Raw genomic sequence first — 18925 nt, 5'->3', positions numbered from 1 at the left:
TAGCTTAGATGCCTTCTTTTCCATATAAAGTTACCAAGAGAACAAAGAAAATTTGATAATAGGAGTAAATTAGAAAGTTGCTTAAAACTGCATGCTCTATCTGAATGAAAAAATGTGGGTTCAGTATCCCTTTAAGTCCTTATAGGTGTACAGAAACTTCTATGAAAAAACATGAAAAACATAGAAGGGGCTTGTTTTCTTTTAGTGTTTTCTTGGTCTAAAAAATCTAATGTATTCATTTTTTGCTGATGACACTCTATTTATCCAACCCTGCTCTCTCTCCCTCTGTCCTTTCTCATGTCAGCGACTGATTATTTGGCATTTCTTCCTGGATGACCTCTCACCACCTAAAGATTAACATGTCCAAGACTGAGCTCCTTCTAATGCCCCCCCTAGCTCTACTCCGATTTTCTGACTTTTCTATTACTGTCAGCAGCATCACTATCTCCCCATCACCCCAAGTCCGCTGCCTCGGATTTACAACCTGATTCCATCTGTCCTTCATACCCCACATCCAATTGCTCTCATCATCCTGCTGCAACCACCTATGCAATATCTACAGAATTTGTCAGTTTCTGAGTGCTTACACCACTAAGTAACTAATCCACTTCTTTGTAAATTCCCAACTTGACTAATGCAATAACCTACTAACTGGCCATCCTCACTCCCGCCTCTCCCCCCCTTCAATCCATCCTCAATGCCTCTGCCAGGCTAATCCACTTTCCTGATGCTCTGCTTCTGATGCACCTCCTTTGTGAGTCCCTTCACTGGCTACCCATTCACAGCAGAATTAAATTCAAAAGTCTCACCTTGACCTACAAAGCCCTTACCAATGCCACTCCCCACTACCAGTCCTCACTAGTTAACAAATATACTCCAGCCAGCCCCTAAGTTCCAACAATGACCAGCTCTTTGCATCTTCTCTCATTACCTCTTCTTATGCCAGACGGCAGGACCTCTCTTGTGTGGCACCAACCCACAGTAACCCACTTCCTCGCACTGTCAGACTTTCTCCTAGTCCACTAGTTTTCAGCACCGGTGAAATAATCAGCTGATTATTAAACATGGTTAGTTAACCTTTTCTCACACAACGTAGTCCTAAAAATCTAGCCTGTTAGGGAGGTCTGAGGACAGGTTTGAAAACCAGTGCACTAATCTGTGTTCTTTTAATTGCTCCCTAAAGACATTTTTATTCAAGTCCTCATCTCCTGTTTCTCACCCTCCTACCCTTCTAGATTATAAGTTCCCTTGTGAATAGGGCCCTCAATTCCTCCTGTATTTGTTTGATAAATGTTGTCTTGTCTCTTACAAATATCGTATCATCATTGTACTTTTATCATTTGTGCCGCAGAATTTGTTGGCGCTTTATAAAGTATAATAATAATATTAATAATAACATTATTTTATTTTTCTTCCTAGATTACTGTAGATATGTTTAAAGTGATTATATTGTCCCTCTATAATTGATATGAACCTATAAAATACATTGTAATTACATATGCATAAAAGCTATATATCATTTCTAAAAATGTTTTTTTCTACAGTAATACATTTCCAGTTATCACTTAGTAGTTACATGGCACATCTGCACTTCTTGGTGACAGTGCCATACAGTGACTTCTTCTATCAATGCAACAAACAAGGTAAGAATAAGAATAATATAACTACTGAACCTAGGGCACATTTAAAAGATGGAAATCTCCTGTTTAAAATATGATTTGGGATTTGTATCATTAAAGTGTCAAGAAACCCAGAATGTTCCTTTCTTGATTCAGACAGTGCGTGCAATTTTAAACAACTATATCATTTACTTCTATCATCATTTTTGTTCTCTTGGTATATTGGTTGAAAAGGAGGGACATAATCTTAGGAGCCTGCCCATTTCTGGAGCACTTTATGGCAGCAGCTTTGCAAGAATGTTATCCATTTGCAAGAGAACTAGATGGCAGCACTGTTTGGATGTAGTTCTCTAGACACCTACCTAGGTAGCTCCTTAACAAACAATATCAGGGATCAAAGCATATTTAATAATAGAAGTAAATTAAAAACATTTTTTAAATTTCATGTCCTGTCTGAATCCCAAAAGAAAATGTTTGAGTTTCATATCCCTTTAATATCCCTTTTCCTCTACAATAAGCTGCCTCATTTCTTTTATTTACCAACATATCTGCATTATTTATACATAGACATACTAAATATATATATACAGTATATATTTATTTATCAACATATCTGCATTATTTATACATAGACATACTAAATATATATATACAGTATATATTTATTTACCAACATATCTGCATTATTTATACATAGACATACTAAATATATATATACAGTATATATTTATTTACCAACATATCTGCATTATTTATACATAGACATACTAAATATATATATACAGTATATATTTATTTATCAACATATCTGCATTATTTATACATAGACATACTAAATATATATATACAGTATATATTTATTTACCAACATATCTGCATTATTTATACATAGACATACTAAATATATATATACAGTATATATTTATTTATTAACATATCTGCATTATTTATACATAGACATACTATATATATATATATATATATATATATATATATATATATATATATATATATATATATATATATATATATATATATTAATTTCTGTGTGTGTGTGTGTGTATAGAAACCTTACTTCTGATATGTATGAATAAAACTACATAAAAGTCTGTAGAAGTATTCTCAATATTGAATACATTGTGTATACTGCTAATCTTATGGACACATTGTTCAGATTTTCTAGAATGAAATAACTTTTTGAACCTATCAATATGCCCCCTTTTATGTTTCAACAGCTCTGGGGAAATTTTATATAATTTGGCTTTAAAACGTCTATACTTATCAGTACATAAACAACATTTTCAGGAGCAGAAGACTAACACATTTGAATGAATGTCTCAGTGACATGCTATTTTAGCTCTTTCAAAAAGTTGTTTCTATGATGTAATAATATTTTTTGTTTCTATGATGTAATAATATTTTTTGTTTCTATGATGTAATAATATTTTTTGTTTCTATGATGTAATAATATTTTTTGTTTCTATGATGTAATAATATTTTTTGTTTCTATGATGTAATAATATTTTTTGTTTCTATGATGTAATAATATTTTTTGTTTCTATTATGAAATAATATTTGTTGTTTCTATGATGTAATAATATTTTTTATCTAAATTGTAGTAGAAAGTTCTAATTAGCCAGTACCCTAATTGGATCAATGAAATGCACTGAGGATGAAACTGAACCATCCAGAAAAGTGCAACACTATAAATGCAGTGAAATTACTGGCAACTAACATGCATGCTTTACAACTTATGTCTACTTCATTTTAACATATGCATAGTTACATTTTTAAAGAAATATTAATAAGCAAAGGTAAAAGAAAGAAAATGCTGCAATATTTAGTCAGAGAAAAAGTAAACATTTCAGTTTGTCCCTTGAATAGCCAAAAAGCAAAATCTGTAATCAACGTTTGAAAATGCTGCAATTTCATTTGCATTTTTACTAAAAAAAAGAAAGAGATGTTTAATGATCTTAAAAAAATAAAAAAATATGATGCAGTTAAGAGCAAGACCGGTCAAATAAAAAATCTCATTCAGTTAATTAGATCAGGTTAAATCAGTTGCTGCATTCTTTAGATCTTACATACAAGCATTATTAATAATGTTTTGATAGGGGTCCAACCCATCATCAGATCCCATTCACCCTTAACAAAGAATTTGACAAAAAGTTATATAATTTAATTAAATATGATCAGTCTGTTGTTTTGTTAGTTCTAGCAGAGGGAGATTATATGTGTTAGCTGAATATACACATACAATCTCTAAACCGAGGCGCTAAAAAAAAGCTTAATTTATGTAGTAACTGGGTTTTTATATGTAGCAGTGTTCTAGGAGCGCAGCATATCTGATATTGTTTGTTTGCTTACTGTTCTGTTAGTTCTAACATTGTTACAGATAAAAGATATTTAAGGAAAGGAGCTAGCTCCCGTCCACACGCACGCATGCACGCACACACACACACACACACATATATACACACACACATATATATATACACACACACACACACACACATATATACACACACATATATACACGCACACACACACACACACACACACATATATACACACACATATACACACACACACACACACATATATACACACACATATATACACACACACACGCACACACACACACACATATACACACACATATATATACACACACATATATACACACACACACACACACGCACGCACACACACACACACATATACACACAAAAAATTTAGACTAATAGATCCGTTTAGATCAAGTGTTTATTACATTAGATATAACATACAACAAGTGGTATTAATAATTATATTGCGGGAGCCTCTAAGTATTGATTATGTTGTTCCAGCCTAGTATAACAAAAAGAGGCCAATAAAATGATAGCATTTGGCAGACATTTGTTTGATCAGATAAAATCACTCAGTTTTTGTAAAAAAAAAAACAAATTAAATGGATATTATAAGTCATGGGGGGTAGCAGCCTGGGATTAGGAAAGACATAAGCAGAGGGTTTCCCACATTATTACTTGCACTAATGACCCCCCAACACTTGTCCTTATTTGCAACCTATTAATATTTCTTGATATGCAATATAAACTGCAAAGGTTTATAGGAGGATTAGAAAGTATAGTAATCATTGAGATTGGTCTCAAAATACCTCAAAGAAATGTCATAATGGGGCTGCCCCATTTATTAAAGGGACAGACTAAAAAAGAATGTTTATTGTTTTAAAAGATAGATAATCCCTTTATTACCCATACCCCAGATTTGCATAACCAACACAATTATATTAATATACTCTTTACCTCTGTGATTACCTTGTATCTAAGAACCTTCTGACAGCCCCCTGATCACATGACTTTGTATTTATTATCTATTGACTTGCATTTAGTACTGTGTTGTGCTAACTCTTAAATAACTCGCGGGGCGTGAACACAGTTTTATCTAAATGGCCCACATGAACTAACAGTCTCTTGTTGTGAAAAGCAATTAAAAAAGCATGTGATTAGAGGCAGCCTTCAAGGTCTAAGAAATTAGCATATGAGCCTACCTAGGTTTAGTTTCAACTAAGAATATCAAGAGAACAAAGCAAATTTGATGATAAAAGTAAATTGGAAAGTTGATTAAAATTACAAGTCCTATCTGAATAATGAAAGTTTAATTTTGACTAAAACTGTCACTTTAAGCTGTGAATGCAGCTTTGGGGTCATAGAGTTTCAGGCTTTCACAAGTGATTCTGAAACACTAGTTAAGAAGTTGTGGTTATTTGATCAGGATTATTGACAGCCTCTGCAGGGGGCAGCATTGTACAAGCAGCGGTTTGTGCAATGTTAAATGCAGGCGGCAGTATAAACTGGCCGCTTGCCATTTGGGCAGGTTCCCTGGATCAAGCCTTGTCCTCTTGACTTTTAATAAATGGAGACCAATATCTTCAAATTATATGGAACAAACCATTTGTATACTGTCATTTATATTAGGGCTTATATATAATCACAATATGATTTCCATATTTTTCATGTCTCAGTTTTATTTATGTTTACATAAATAGACACATAAAGAAAAATATGGGGACTATTCTAATCTACTAGAAGATCAGAGTGGTAATAACAGTAAATTTAGTGATATTTTGCAGTATAAATGAAAATACTGTATTGAAAACATCACTAACCTGGTCTAAGGTGAACGGAAACTTCAGCTGGAGTGACTTGACTATTCACCACTTTGGTATTTAAGACTTGCAGTTGTACAGAGGGATGTTCTATTGATTCTGAACGGCAACCTTTCAATTTTAAATTAATAAATGTATCACATCTGTAATTTTCTGTTATATCCACAATGAAGTCCTATTAGGGGAACACAGTAAAAAAGAAAAACACAGCATTAGCAAAAACATGAAATAATTAACTAATTTACACAGTAGTACCAATATTAATTCATGAACGCATCAGTTTTGCAGCTAATAAAAAAAAATAATGTCGACACTTAGGTTTAACAAGTCATAATGATTCCTTCATGAGATATCAGAGATTATTTAATGATATGATAAGTATTGTCCATGGGTTGTAATATTGCTCAATTGGCTGTTTATGACAGTAGTTGTTTAACCCCGTAGCTACTGGGAATTTTAGAGAAAAACAACATGCTATCACTCCGTTTAACCAGAAACAGAGCCTTTGTTTTTTTTTCTTTTATTTACCAATGAAAAGTATATTGTTTTAGATAGAGAGAGCTTTCAGTGGATAACAGTTTCAACTAGCTATTTATTCACAAAGTTAAGAAATGATTGTAAAATTAAAAAAGGTACAATATATATATATATATAAAAGATGAATTAGCACATTCTACAAAAACCTGTAGCTTTCTAACTGTAGAAAAGAAATATCAAAATACTATAATATATATATATATATATATATATATATACACACACCACAGGGTATTTATCTAGGCACTTTTTGGTATATTTCATAGCTCCATAGCATGGGTTTCTCCCTGACATTATTTACACACAACTTCTGTAGTCATAAGACAAATGATTGAAAAAGCTTCCCTAGGATCCCCTTTGTTCAGAAATGGCAGACATGCATGGCTATGCCATTGAGTTTTAGTAATGAGAAGGCTGCTTATTGCAGCTGTGCACCACATCCCCAGCAGTGAAGGGGTTAATCAGTTAGCTGTTAAGGGGTAATATTTTCGTTAGTGCCGGGACCCTCACACCTTACATCGTCCTGGCACCTCTCTCCCAAACAGAACTCTACCCTTCCCATTCCCACTGGTCACCAGCATCTACTACCACTTTAAAGGGACATGAAACTCAAAAAAATTATTTCATGATTTAGATAGAGAATACAATTTTAAACAACTTTATGATTTACTTCTATTATCTAATATGTTTCATTCTCTTTGTATCATGTGTTGAAGGAGCAGCAATGCATTAATGGTTTCTAACTGTACACATGGGTGAGCCAATCACCATCAATATATTTATGCAGTCACCAATCAACAGCTAGATCCTAGGTTCTCTGCTGTCCCGAGCTTGCTTAGATAAACCTTTCAGCAAAGGATAACAAGAGAAGGAAGCACATTAAATAATAGAAGTAAATTGGAAAGTTGTTTAAAATTGTATTCTCTATATGAATCATGAAAGAAATGATTAATTTTATTTTATTTAATATTTTTTTTCTGTTATATAGAGATCCATTCCCACCTTCCTACCTCTCTCATCCTTCCCTCCCCTTCCAATTGCACCGCCATCTTTGTAGTCTAAGAGGCCGAATTATAACATGGCGGGCGGACATGATTCGCTGTAGCAAAACATGTCCGCCCAACATCACTAAATGCCAATAGCAAGCGCTGTCGGCATTTAACATTGCACAAGCAGTTCTGGTGAAGATTAGGGTATCCTTCTATCACTTGTAGATTTTATCGATCTGCTTCAAGGCTATTAGCTCTGATTCATCTCAGGGTCTTGGCTCTGTAGCTTCCTTGGTTTAGGTTTGTTCTATTTCATGTATCCAGTTTGTAAAAGTGCACAACATTCTTAGCCCACGTAAGCCCATTTATTCTTTAATTTTATTTTTTTGTTCAAAAATAAGATTCACATGAATAAGATCTATATATTATTGATTACTGGGTATTTTAAGAGTTTAAAGGGACACTAAACCCAAATGTTTTCTTTTGTGATTTAGATAGAGCATGCAATTTTAAGCAACTTTCTAATTTACTCCTATTATCAAATTCTCTTCATTCTCTTATTATCTTTATTTGAAATGCAAGAATGCAAGTTTTGATGCCGGCCCATTTTTGGTGAACAAACTGGGTTGTTCTTGCTGATTGGTGGATAAATTAACCCACCAATAAACAAGAGCTTTCCATGGTTCTGAACACAAAAAAATAGCTTAGATGCCTTCTTTTTCAAATAAAGAAAGCAAGAGAATGAAGAAAAATCAATAATAGGAGTAAATTAGAAAGTTGCCTAAAATTGCATGCTCTATCTGAATCGCGAAAGAAAAAAATGTGGGTTCAGTGTCCCTTTAAGATTAATTATATACTCACTATTACGCTAACACTAGGTTTTCTAATCCTTATGACATATACTAACTATGTGTTTAACATGCTTTCAGAATGTTTATACCAGTTCTGCTGCTTGGATTTATGCCCAATTCCATATCTAATAATGTGGCAGTGTATTGGTACGATCACTAGTCTAATATAGACATGATATTGCCTGATTATTGTCCTTAACTGTATTAACCGCACTAACTATGTGCTTAACTTTAGAAGGTGGATTCAGTAAAAAATCAATGTGTGGGAGTAACTGTTTCCCTTACACGCATCCAGTCTTTTTCTTAGTCTATCTAACGTACACAGAATTAGCGAATGGGCTCTACTTTGCAAAAGAGATGATGCCCTGCATAAGCCAATAGGATTGAGCTTGCATTCTATTGGCTGATTTGAACAGCCAATAGAATGCAAGCTCAATCCTATTGGCTGATTGGATCAGCCAATAGGATTGAACTTAAATCCTATTGGCTGATTGGATCAGCCAATAGGATTTTTTCTACCTTAATTCCGATTGGCTTATAGAATTCTATCAGCCAATCGGAATCTAAGGGACGCCATCTTGGATGACGTCACTTAAAGGAACCTTCATTCGTCGGGTAGTCGTCGGATGAAGAGGATGCTCCGCGTCGGATGTCTTGAAGATGGACCCGCTCCGCGTCGGATGGATGAAGATAGAAGATGCCGTCTGGATGAAGACTTCTACCCGTCTTGAGGACCACTTCGCCCAGCTTGGATGAAGACTTCTCCCGGCTTCGTTGAGGACTTCGGCCCGATTGAGTTCTGCTGCTTCCTTGAGGATGGATGTCCGGTCTTCAGAACTGTAAGTCGATCTTCAGGGGGTTAGTGTTAGGATTTTTTAAGGGTGTATTGGGTGGGTTTTTAGGTTAGGGTTTGGGCTGCAAAATACCTAACTGCCCTTTTAAGGGCAATGCCCATCCAAATGCCTTTTCCAGGGCAATGGGGAGCTTAGTTTTTTTTTAGATAGTATTTTATTTGGGGGGTTGGTTGTGTGGGTGGTGGGTTTTACTGTTGAGGGGGTTGTTTGTATTTTTTTTACAGGTAAAAGAGCTGATTACTTTTAAGGGCTATTGGTAGTTTAGTTTAGGCTAGGGTTTTTTTTTTATTTTGGGGTGGCTTTTTTTTGATAGGGCTATTAGATTAGGTGTAATTAGTTTAAATATCTTGTAATTTGTTTATTATTTTCTGTAATTTAGTGTTTGTTTGTTTTTGTACTTTAGCTAATTTAATTTAATTTATTTAATTGTTGTTAATTTAGTTAATGTATTTAATTATATGTAGTGTTAGGTGTTATTGTAACTTAGGTTAGGTTTTATTTTACAGGTACTTTTGTATTTATTTTAGGTAGGTAGTTATTAAATAGTTAATAACTATTTAATAACTATTCTACCTAGTTAAAATAAATACAAACTTACCTGTAAAATAAAAATAAACCCTAAGATATCTACAATGTAACTATTAGTTATATTGTAGCTAGCTTAGGGTTTATTTTATAGGTAAGTATTTAGTTTTAAATAGGAATAATTTAGTTATTGATAGGAATTTTTAGTTAGATTTATTTTAATTATATTTAAGTTAGGGGGTGTTAGGGTTAGACTTAGGTTTAGGGGTTAATACATTTAGTGTAGTGGCGGCAACGTTGGGGCGGCAGATTAGGGGTTAATAAGTGTTGATAGGTGGCGGCAATGTTAGGGACGGCAAATTAGGGGTTAATAATATTTAACTAATGTTTGCAAGGCGGGAGTGCGGCGGTTTAGGGGTTAATATGTTTATTATAGTGGCAGCGACGTTGGGGGTGTCAGATTAAGGGTTAATAAGTGTAGGTAGGGTGTGGCGACATAGGGGCGGCAGATTAGGGGTTAATAAATATAATGTAGTTGTTGGCGATGTTGGGGGCAGCAGATTAGGAGTTCATAAATATAATGTAGGTGGCGGTGGTGTCCGGAGCGGCAGATTAGGGGTTAAAAATTTAATTTTAGTGTTTGCAATGCGGGAGGGCCTCGGTTTAGGGGTTAATAGGTAGTTTATGGGTGTTAGTGTACTTTTTAGCACTTTAGTTATGAGTTTTATGTTACGGCGTTGTACCATAAAACTCTTAATTACTGACTTTTAAATGTGTTAGGACTCTTGTCGGTATATGGTGTACCGCTCACTTTTTCGTAAAATACCGGCGCTATGGAAGTCCCATAGAAAAAAGACTTTACGAAGTTTACGTAAGTCGGTTTGCGGTAAGGCCAAAAGAGTGTGCGGTGACCCTAAACCTGCAAGACTCGTAATAGCAGCGGTAGTGAAAAAGTAGCATTAGGACCTGCTAACGCTGCTTTTTTACCCTAACGCAAAACTTGTAATCTAGCCGATTGTATTTTAACTGTAAATAATGACTAACTGTAATCATAACGTCACACTGGTCATGCACAACGTTGTTGGTTTATTTTGATCACCATCGTGACAGCAAGGTCACATCACATGGGAGAGTAAACCGGAAGTGGTTTGGGATTCAAACCATTACGGTTTTCTAACTCTCAGAGGGGTATGTTTAATTTTCAATTATTTGCATAATTTATTGTACATGTTATTTAGGCATGGTTTTGTTTAACTTTTGCACTGTTTGAGGAAGGGGCTTGCGACCCCGAAACGTCAAAGTAGTTTTATAAAAAATAAAAAGTTGTTTGCTTTGATTTAAAATCCAGTGAGTGCCGCTTCCCTATCACAATGTTTGTGGGTTTCTTTGGAGATATATATATATCCAGCACTATGGAATTTGGCGGCGCTATACAAATAAATAAATAATAATAAATGTATATATGTATATATATATAAATATATAAATATATATATATATATATATATATATATAGTCACTAAGAAACTACCCCTCAGATGAAGGTGTACATTATTTCTTACTCAGCACCCTTATGGAAGAAAGCTATTTTTCAGTAAAAATCTAGTTCAAGAATCACTGACAAATGTTAGGGTTGCCACCTCAGCCATCCATGTTTTCCTGGACAGTTATGAGTTACACATGTTGCAGGGTATGCAGGGAAGAACATGTATTGTGCATCAGGACAGCAAATAGTGCTGCTGGACAACAATATTCATGTTCCTCCCTGCACACCCCTGCACCATCTGTAACATACAGGGAGCGCAGAATTATTAGGCAAATGAGTATTTTGACCACATCATCCTCTTTATGCATGTTGTCTTACTCCAAGCTGTATAGGCTCGAAAGCCTACTACCAATTAAGCATATTAGGTGATGTGCATCTCTGTAATGAGAAGGGGTGTGGTCTAATGACATCAACACCCTATATCAGGTGTGCATAATTATTAGGCAACTTCCTTTCCTTTGGCAAAATGGGTCAAAAGAAGGACTTGACAGGCTCAGAAAAGTCAAAAATAGTGAGATATCTTGCAGAGGGATGCAGCACTCTTAAAATTGCAAAGCTTCTGAAGCGTGATCATCGAACAATCAAGCGTTTCATTTAAAATAGTCAACAGGGTCGCAAGAAGCATGTGGAAAAACCAAGGCGCAAAATAACTGCCCATGAACTGAGAAAAGTCAAGCGTGCAGCTGCCAAGATGCTACTTGCCACCAGTTTGGCCATATTCAGAGCTGCAACATCACTGGAGTGCCCAAAAGCACAAGGTGTGCAATACTCAGAGACATGGCCAAGGTAAGAAAGGCTGAAAGACGACCACCACTGAACAAGACACACAAGCTGAAACGTCAAGACTGGGCCAAGAAATATCTCAAGACTGATGTTTCTAAGGTTTTATGGACTGATGAAATGAGAGTGAGTCTTGATGGGCCAGATGGATGGGCCCGTGGCTGGATTGGTAAAGGGCAGAGAGCTCCAGTCCGACTCAGACACCAGCAAGGTGGAGGTGGAGTACTGGTTTGGGCTGGTATCATCAAAGATGAGCTTGTGGGGCCTTTTCGGGTTGAGGATGGAGTCAAGCTCAACTCCCAGTCCTACTGACAGTTTCTGGAAGACACCTTCTTCAAGCAGTGGTACAGGAAGAAGTCTGCATCCTTCAAGAAAAACATGATTTTCATGCAGGACAATGCTCCATCACACGCGTCCAAGTACTCCACAGCGTGGCTGGCAAGAAAGGGTATAAAGGAAGAAAATCTAATGACATGGCCTCCTTGTTCACCTGATCTGAACCCCATTGAGAACCTGTGGTCCATCATCAAATGTGAGATTTACAAGGAGGGAAAACAGTACACCTCTCTGAACAGTGTCTGGGAGGCTGTGGTTGCTGCTGCACGCAATGTTGATGGTGAACAGATCAAAACACTGACAGAATCCATGGATGGCAGGCTTTTGAGTGTCCTTGCAAAGAAAGGTGGCTATATTGGTCACTGATTTGTTTTTGTTTTGTTTTTGAATGTCAGAAATGTATATTTGTGAATGTTGAGATGTTATATTGGTTTCACTGGTAAAAATAAATAATTGAAATGGGTATATATTTGTTTTTTGTTAAGTTGCCTAATAATTATGCACAGTAATAGTCACCTGCACACACAGATATCCCCCTAAAATAGCTATAACTAAAAAAAAAACTAAAAACTACTTCCAAAACTATTCAGCTTTGATATTAATGAGATTTTGGGTTCATTGAGAACATGGTTGTTGTTCAATAATAAAATTAATCCTCAAAAATACAACTTGCCTAATAATTCTGCACTCCCTGTATAACGCTCCAGGAAAATATAACCTAGGTGGAAACCCTAATAAATTTACTGGTGCCCTGGTTTAAAATTCCCAAGACACGCATGGTTGCCCCCCACTTCTTGCCACTGGTTTCCACCAGCCACACCTAAAACTTAGCTTGGTGTGGCGGCATATTTTTCTAGGCCTTGCAGCTGTGAAATACAAATCCAACTTTTATTGTGCAATTATATAATGTATGCGGGTGTGTTTTATATATATATATATATATATATATATATATACATATACAGACATTATATATTTATATATATATATATATATATATATATACACACATTCATATAAACACGTGTGTATATATAAACAAATTTGTTTATGAATATAATATATATATATATATATATATATATATATATATATATATACATACATATACATATATACACACGCACATACATATTTCTTTCTTAAATTTGGATTATTTTGATTTATAAACCTAGTATTTTATGTGAAACCATTAACCTCATTTAGTAAATATGAGTACAAATATTAGCAATGTTAAAACAAAGAGAGCATAGAATCTCAATGAAAGTGCTTCCAGATCCTACACCTGCTTAACATTTGACCATCCAAAAGTCAAAAGTCATATAATAAACAGCTGAGTAAGTAGAATAAAAGGACTTGCGTATGTTTGTCATTTTGTAAACCACTCCCACCATAAAACTCCATGTAGCAGCAGAAGATACCTCACGGCCTATTCTTGCAAAAGGCTCACATGAGACTTTACACAGCTGGAAGGTGTGAAACACCATCCGTTTGTAAATAAAAAGCTTTATGCCTTGTCAAAATTTGATGACATCAATAAATCAGAATTATCTGCAATGATTTAACCTGTTTGATCTGTCTGTGATTAGACTTCACAAGACAACAGTTATTTATGAAAAATCTGTTAAAATTTTTTTTGATTATAACAAAAAATTCTGTCATGAACCCTAAAAGAAGACAGACTTGTGGTAGCTTTTAAGGAAAGATTATTTACACAGTGCAGATAACTATTCTTCATTACGTAATAGGGTAACTGACACAGAAACACCATTAATAGCACATGATTAGAAACACAAACATGTCTAACTGGGTGAATCTGTTCCAAAAAATGACATCACTGTTTTAAAACAGCAGAGATTACAACTGAATATTAAAACGAGTAGATAATACATGAAAAAAATGCTTAGGCTTTGTGTGACAGAAAAAAAAATAGCATCAGTTTTTCCACATGTAGCTAAGGAAATGAACTCTGACAGTATATTATTAACTGGCTTAATAATCCCCACAAAGGAAAAGAACCACTGGCTACAAAACGTGTTAGAACAAGGTGTTCAATTCATTTATACCAAGGGAAATATTGCTGGATATTTTGTAAAAAAAAATCCTATTAAAAGCAAAATGTGGCCACTACTGCTTTTGAAGAGTAAAGTAAATAAAAGATGATAAATTATATTTAATGTATATCTATCAATCAATATCTAAGCCTGTACATAGCTTTATTTATATCAATATCTATTAAAGATAGATGATGATAGATTGATGATAGATAATCTATATCTATAAAGCACTCTCAGGATTTACAAATATCTGTGCCAAGAATGAAACTTGGCATTTTTTGCGATCCAGTTCTTCAGAACATATACTTCATCACATCAGTGCAATCAAATAAGAGAGTGTTTATATATACTGTATATATATATATATATATATATATATATATAAATATATATATATATATATATATATATATATATATATATATACTGTATATATATATATATATATATATATATATATATATATATATATATATATATATATATATATATATACACAGTATATATATATATATATATATACATATACTGTATAAATACTACACATATACTCACACAAAGTGTGCTTCTCTTTGTGTGTATTATTTCTCCCTAACGGAAAAGGGGGCAATCAGACGTAGACTCAGTGCTCAGTTATCTTAGGGGAATAACCTTAATAGACAGGATCAGACAGATATAGTACAGGAGAGTTTATCTATCTATCTATCTATCTATCTATCTATCTATCTATCGCCATAGAACAAGCTAAGAAGTTACTGAGCTGGCTGGTCATCCTTGAGAGTATGCTTCTGTGTGTATGTGTGTATATATATATATATATATATATATATATATATATATATATATATATATATATATATAAAAACACATTTTACAAATAGTATTATTTATGTATTTTAATTTCTCTGTCATGTATAAATCTTACTTTCATATTGTCTGCTTTTTAGTGAGTATTAACAAAATTATTTATTCAATCCACATACGCATACACACTACTAAGAGATAATACAAAACAATCGGCTAGATTACGAGTTTTGCGGTAAGAGCTGCTCGGTACTAACTTGCAAGTTATTTGCACCGCTCACTTACCTACAGCGCTGGTATTACAGGTTTACAAAAACCCGGCGTTAGCAGGCAAGAAGTGAGCGTAGAGCAAAATTGAGCTCCATACCGCACTCCAATACCAGCGCTGCGGTGAGCGGCGGTAAGCTGGTTTTATGTGCTTGTGCACGATTTCCCCATAAACATCAATGGGGAGAACCGGCTGAAAAAAAGTCTAACACCTGCAATAAAGGAGCGTAAAGCTCCGTAACGCAGCCCCATTGATTCCTATGGGAAAACTAAATTTATGTTTACATCTAACACCCTAACATGAACCCTGAGTCTAAACACCCCTAATCTTACACTTATTAACCCCTAATCTTCCGCCCCAACATTGCCGACACCTACATTATACTTATTAACCCCTAATCTGCCACCCCCGACATCGGTGCCACCTACCTACATTTATTAACCCCTAATCTGCTTCCCCCAACGTCGCCGCCACTATACTAAATTTATTAACCCCTAAACCTAACCCTAAGTCTAACCCTAACCACCACTAACTTTAATTATAATTAAAATAAATCTAAATAAAACTTACTATTAATAACTAAATAATTCCTATTTAAAAGTAAATACTTACCTGTAAAATAAACCCTAAGCTAGTTACAATATATCTAATAGTTACATTGTAGCCAGCTTAGGTTTATTTTTATTTCACAGGCAAGTTTGTATTAAATACAAAGTTGCCTGTGAAATAAAAATAAAACCTAAGCTAGCTACAATGTAACTATTAGTTATATTGTAGCTATCTTAGGGTTTATTTTACAGGTAAGTATTTTGTTTTAAATAGGAATTATTTAGTTATTAATAGTAAGTTTTAGTTAGATTTATTTGAATTAAAGTTAGTGGGTGTTAGGGTTAGGTTTAGGGGTTAATAAATTTAGTATAGTGGCGGCAACGTTGCTGGTGGCAGATTAGGGGTTAATAAATGTAGGTAGGTGGTGGCAGATTAGGGGTTAATAATATTTAACTAATGTTTACGATGCGGGAGTGCAGCGGTTTAGGGGTTAATATGTTTATTATAGTGGCGGAGATGTCCGGAGTGGCAGATTAGGGGTTAATAGGTAGTTTATGGGTGTTAGTGTACTTTTTAGAACTTTAGTTTAGTTTAGTTTTAGGGATTACCGCTCACTTTTTGGCCTCCCAGGCAGACTCGTAATACCGGCTCAAAGGAAGTCCCATTGAAAAAGGACTTTTTGAAAGCTGCGGTAATTACGTTGCGTTACAGCCAAAAACGTGTGCAGTGCCCCTAAACCTGCAAGACTCGTAATACCAGCGGTAGTGAAAAAGAGCCTTAACGCTGCTTTTTCACTCATACCGCAAAACTCATACTCTAGCCGACAGTTAGTTATATCTGGTCATGACCCATGTTAGATTAAACTGGGTCGAACCCTAATGTTTCCTTTCTATTCCTGCATAACCATTTACCCTAAATGCCCATCTTCCCTTTCAACCGCTTAGCCACACAGACTGCCCAGCTTTGCCAACTAAACTCTCATGATGCACAAAAGACCTGCAACTCATCCTGACTCAGTCCTCAACTTCCTGGTTTAATGGAAAGAGCACTACAGGGGAAGTTTTTTTACTATCCAGAAAGTTTAAACTCTAGAACCACCTCTGGTCTTAGTACTTGATAGCTTGACTTTGTTGTTTTTAAGATTATAAAAAAAAAATCAGAAAGCACAAAGATATATTATATAAAAAGAACATTAAGTAAGATACTTCATGATATACGTAAGGAGGAGGAGCTAAGCGCAAGTCACGCAGCACTTCCCTCTGATACCCCTGCACCTGTTCCTAAGGCGAGGAAAACTGCGCCTGGAGCCCCTGTGACTGGGGAGTGTGTGCAGTAGGAGAACAACAATTGTGGTGGATGATAGACGTGAGATACCGGCGTCCACGCCATAGAGGGTGGTGATGGAGGAGTTACTATGGGCAATGGAACCTAGCGAGCCCTAAGATTCTGGGAACCAATCTGGGAACAAAACCCTGTCTAATTCTCTCCTTCTCCCTCCCACCGGTGCTGCGAGAGGGAGATTGATGGCCTGTTGCTACGGAAAGGTATTGGAGGAGCTAACAGAGAAAAGATCATCGTAGGTGAAATAAGGCTGCAACTAATTTGGTAGATATAAGAGTTTTGGCTACCTGAAGTTAAATAGCTGATTTCATCCCTCACTGAAAGGAGGATTGACACGCAACGGCAGTGGGACTGAGAAGTTGTTGATTCAACTCCAACATGTAAAGAGCAGGTTACCAGGTTACATTTGGTGAGACTACAAATAGCAAGTATTGCTCAAAGAGGGCTTGCTTTTTCTTTCATATTCCGCTTAAAGTTAAGATGTGACATCTCCATAGCTGGAAAAGCTGGAAAAGCAGACACATGCATGCAAAATAATAGTGGACTAATGCTTGCATTTTCTTTATATCTAAAAAAGCTTCTTGCATTTAATACTTGCTGCCTTATCTCTAACTATACTAATTGGACCTGGCTTGGGCTTTACTCTGCAAACTCTAAACCGGACTCTTACTGCTTGAACTGGCTTTGCTGAAATATCTGACCTATACTTTAACCTCTTAAAACCTGACTTTTTATGTCTACAGATGGTTGTGGACTAACAAGGGTCTATGTAAAAACTGGCCACAGGACAAACTGTTTATTCATTTCTTGTTTTAACCAATTGAGTGTGTATTAGAAAGATATAAGATTGAAGATATTTACACAATTTTTCTACTGTATAAATTGGTTAAAGTTATTTTTTTTGGAAGCTTCTTTGTAGAATAAGGTTCACTTGGAAATTTTGGAGCAGTTGGCTAATATATAAGTATAATACTACAGGTTATTTCTTAGCATAATACATAAAACAGCTGAATTAACTAAGGTTATGATTCTTCAAACTAAACAGCTGAATGCCTCAATGATTTATTAGAAAACGTCAAGGTTTTCTCCTGATTAAACTGTAAGGTATTCATACATAGAACAAGCACTCTGAAAGATGAAAGAATTAAATTTTACATTTTATAGATTGAATTAAAGTAATAATAGATTCAATGCTATTTTTGGAAACTTTACAGAATTTGTTGTTTAATGTTTGTCAGAATCACGGCTTACTCCAAAACATAATTCCCTCATATTATCTACACTTATAACTTCTAAAAGTGGAATTGGGAAACCTAGATTAAGAGTTATTTTAATAGTATCAACATACATTTCAAATGGTTTATGGTTATCACTGACTTTTCTAATTGTGTCTAGAGATAGACCTGAAACTGTGTAGTATTTACTTTCTACTGCCTAACAAAAGAGAAGCAAGATTATGTGAAAGAATCTAAAATGCCATGCTCTCAAATAGTTTTTAAAATGGAATATACATAAAGGGAAAGGGGAAAATTAGGAGAGGAAAAGGAAGAAAAGGGGAGGAGAAAAAGTGGGGGAAAAAGTGGGAAGAAACCAAGGAGAGATTTGTTTACAAAGACCAATTCTGTTGTATTGTGTTACAAATTTACTGTAAAAGGGTCTACTGAATAGATTACTGTCTAATAAGTCAAGCTGTAACTTACA

At 34.9% G+C, this 18925-nt stretch overlaps 1 protein-coding gene across 1 annotated transcript in view; it reads right to left on the bottom strand.

Moving 5' to 3' along the window:
• Positions 1 to 18925, bottom strand: part of ITGB8 (integrin subunit beta 8) — a 136437-nt gene that overhangs the window by 106535 nt on the left and 10977 nt on the right. Inside the window, exon 3 of the mRNA XM_053715722.1 lies at positions 5788 to 5962. Coding sequence (XP_053571697.1) covers positions 5788 to 5962 — 175 coding nt within the window. The remainder of the gene's footprint in view (positions 1 to 5787; positions 5963 to 18925) is intronic.

This window comes from Bombina bombina, chromosome 5, assembly GCF_027579735.1.
Source record: "Bombina bombina isolate aBomBom1 chromosome 5, aBomBom1.pri, whole genome shotgun sequence".
NCBI classification, from domain to species: Eukaryota; Metazoa; Chordata; class Amphibia; order Anura; family Bombinatoridae; genus Bombina; species Bombina bombina.
The sequence above is the reverse complement of the archived record's forward strand: the minus strand, read 5'-3'. Positions and strand labels throughout refer to the sequence as shown.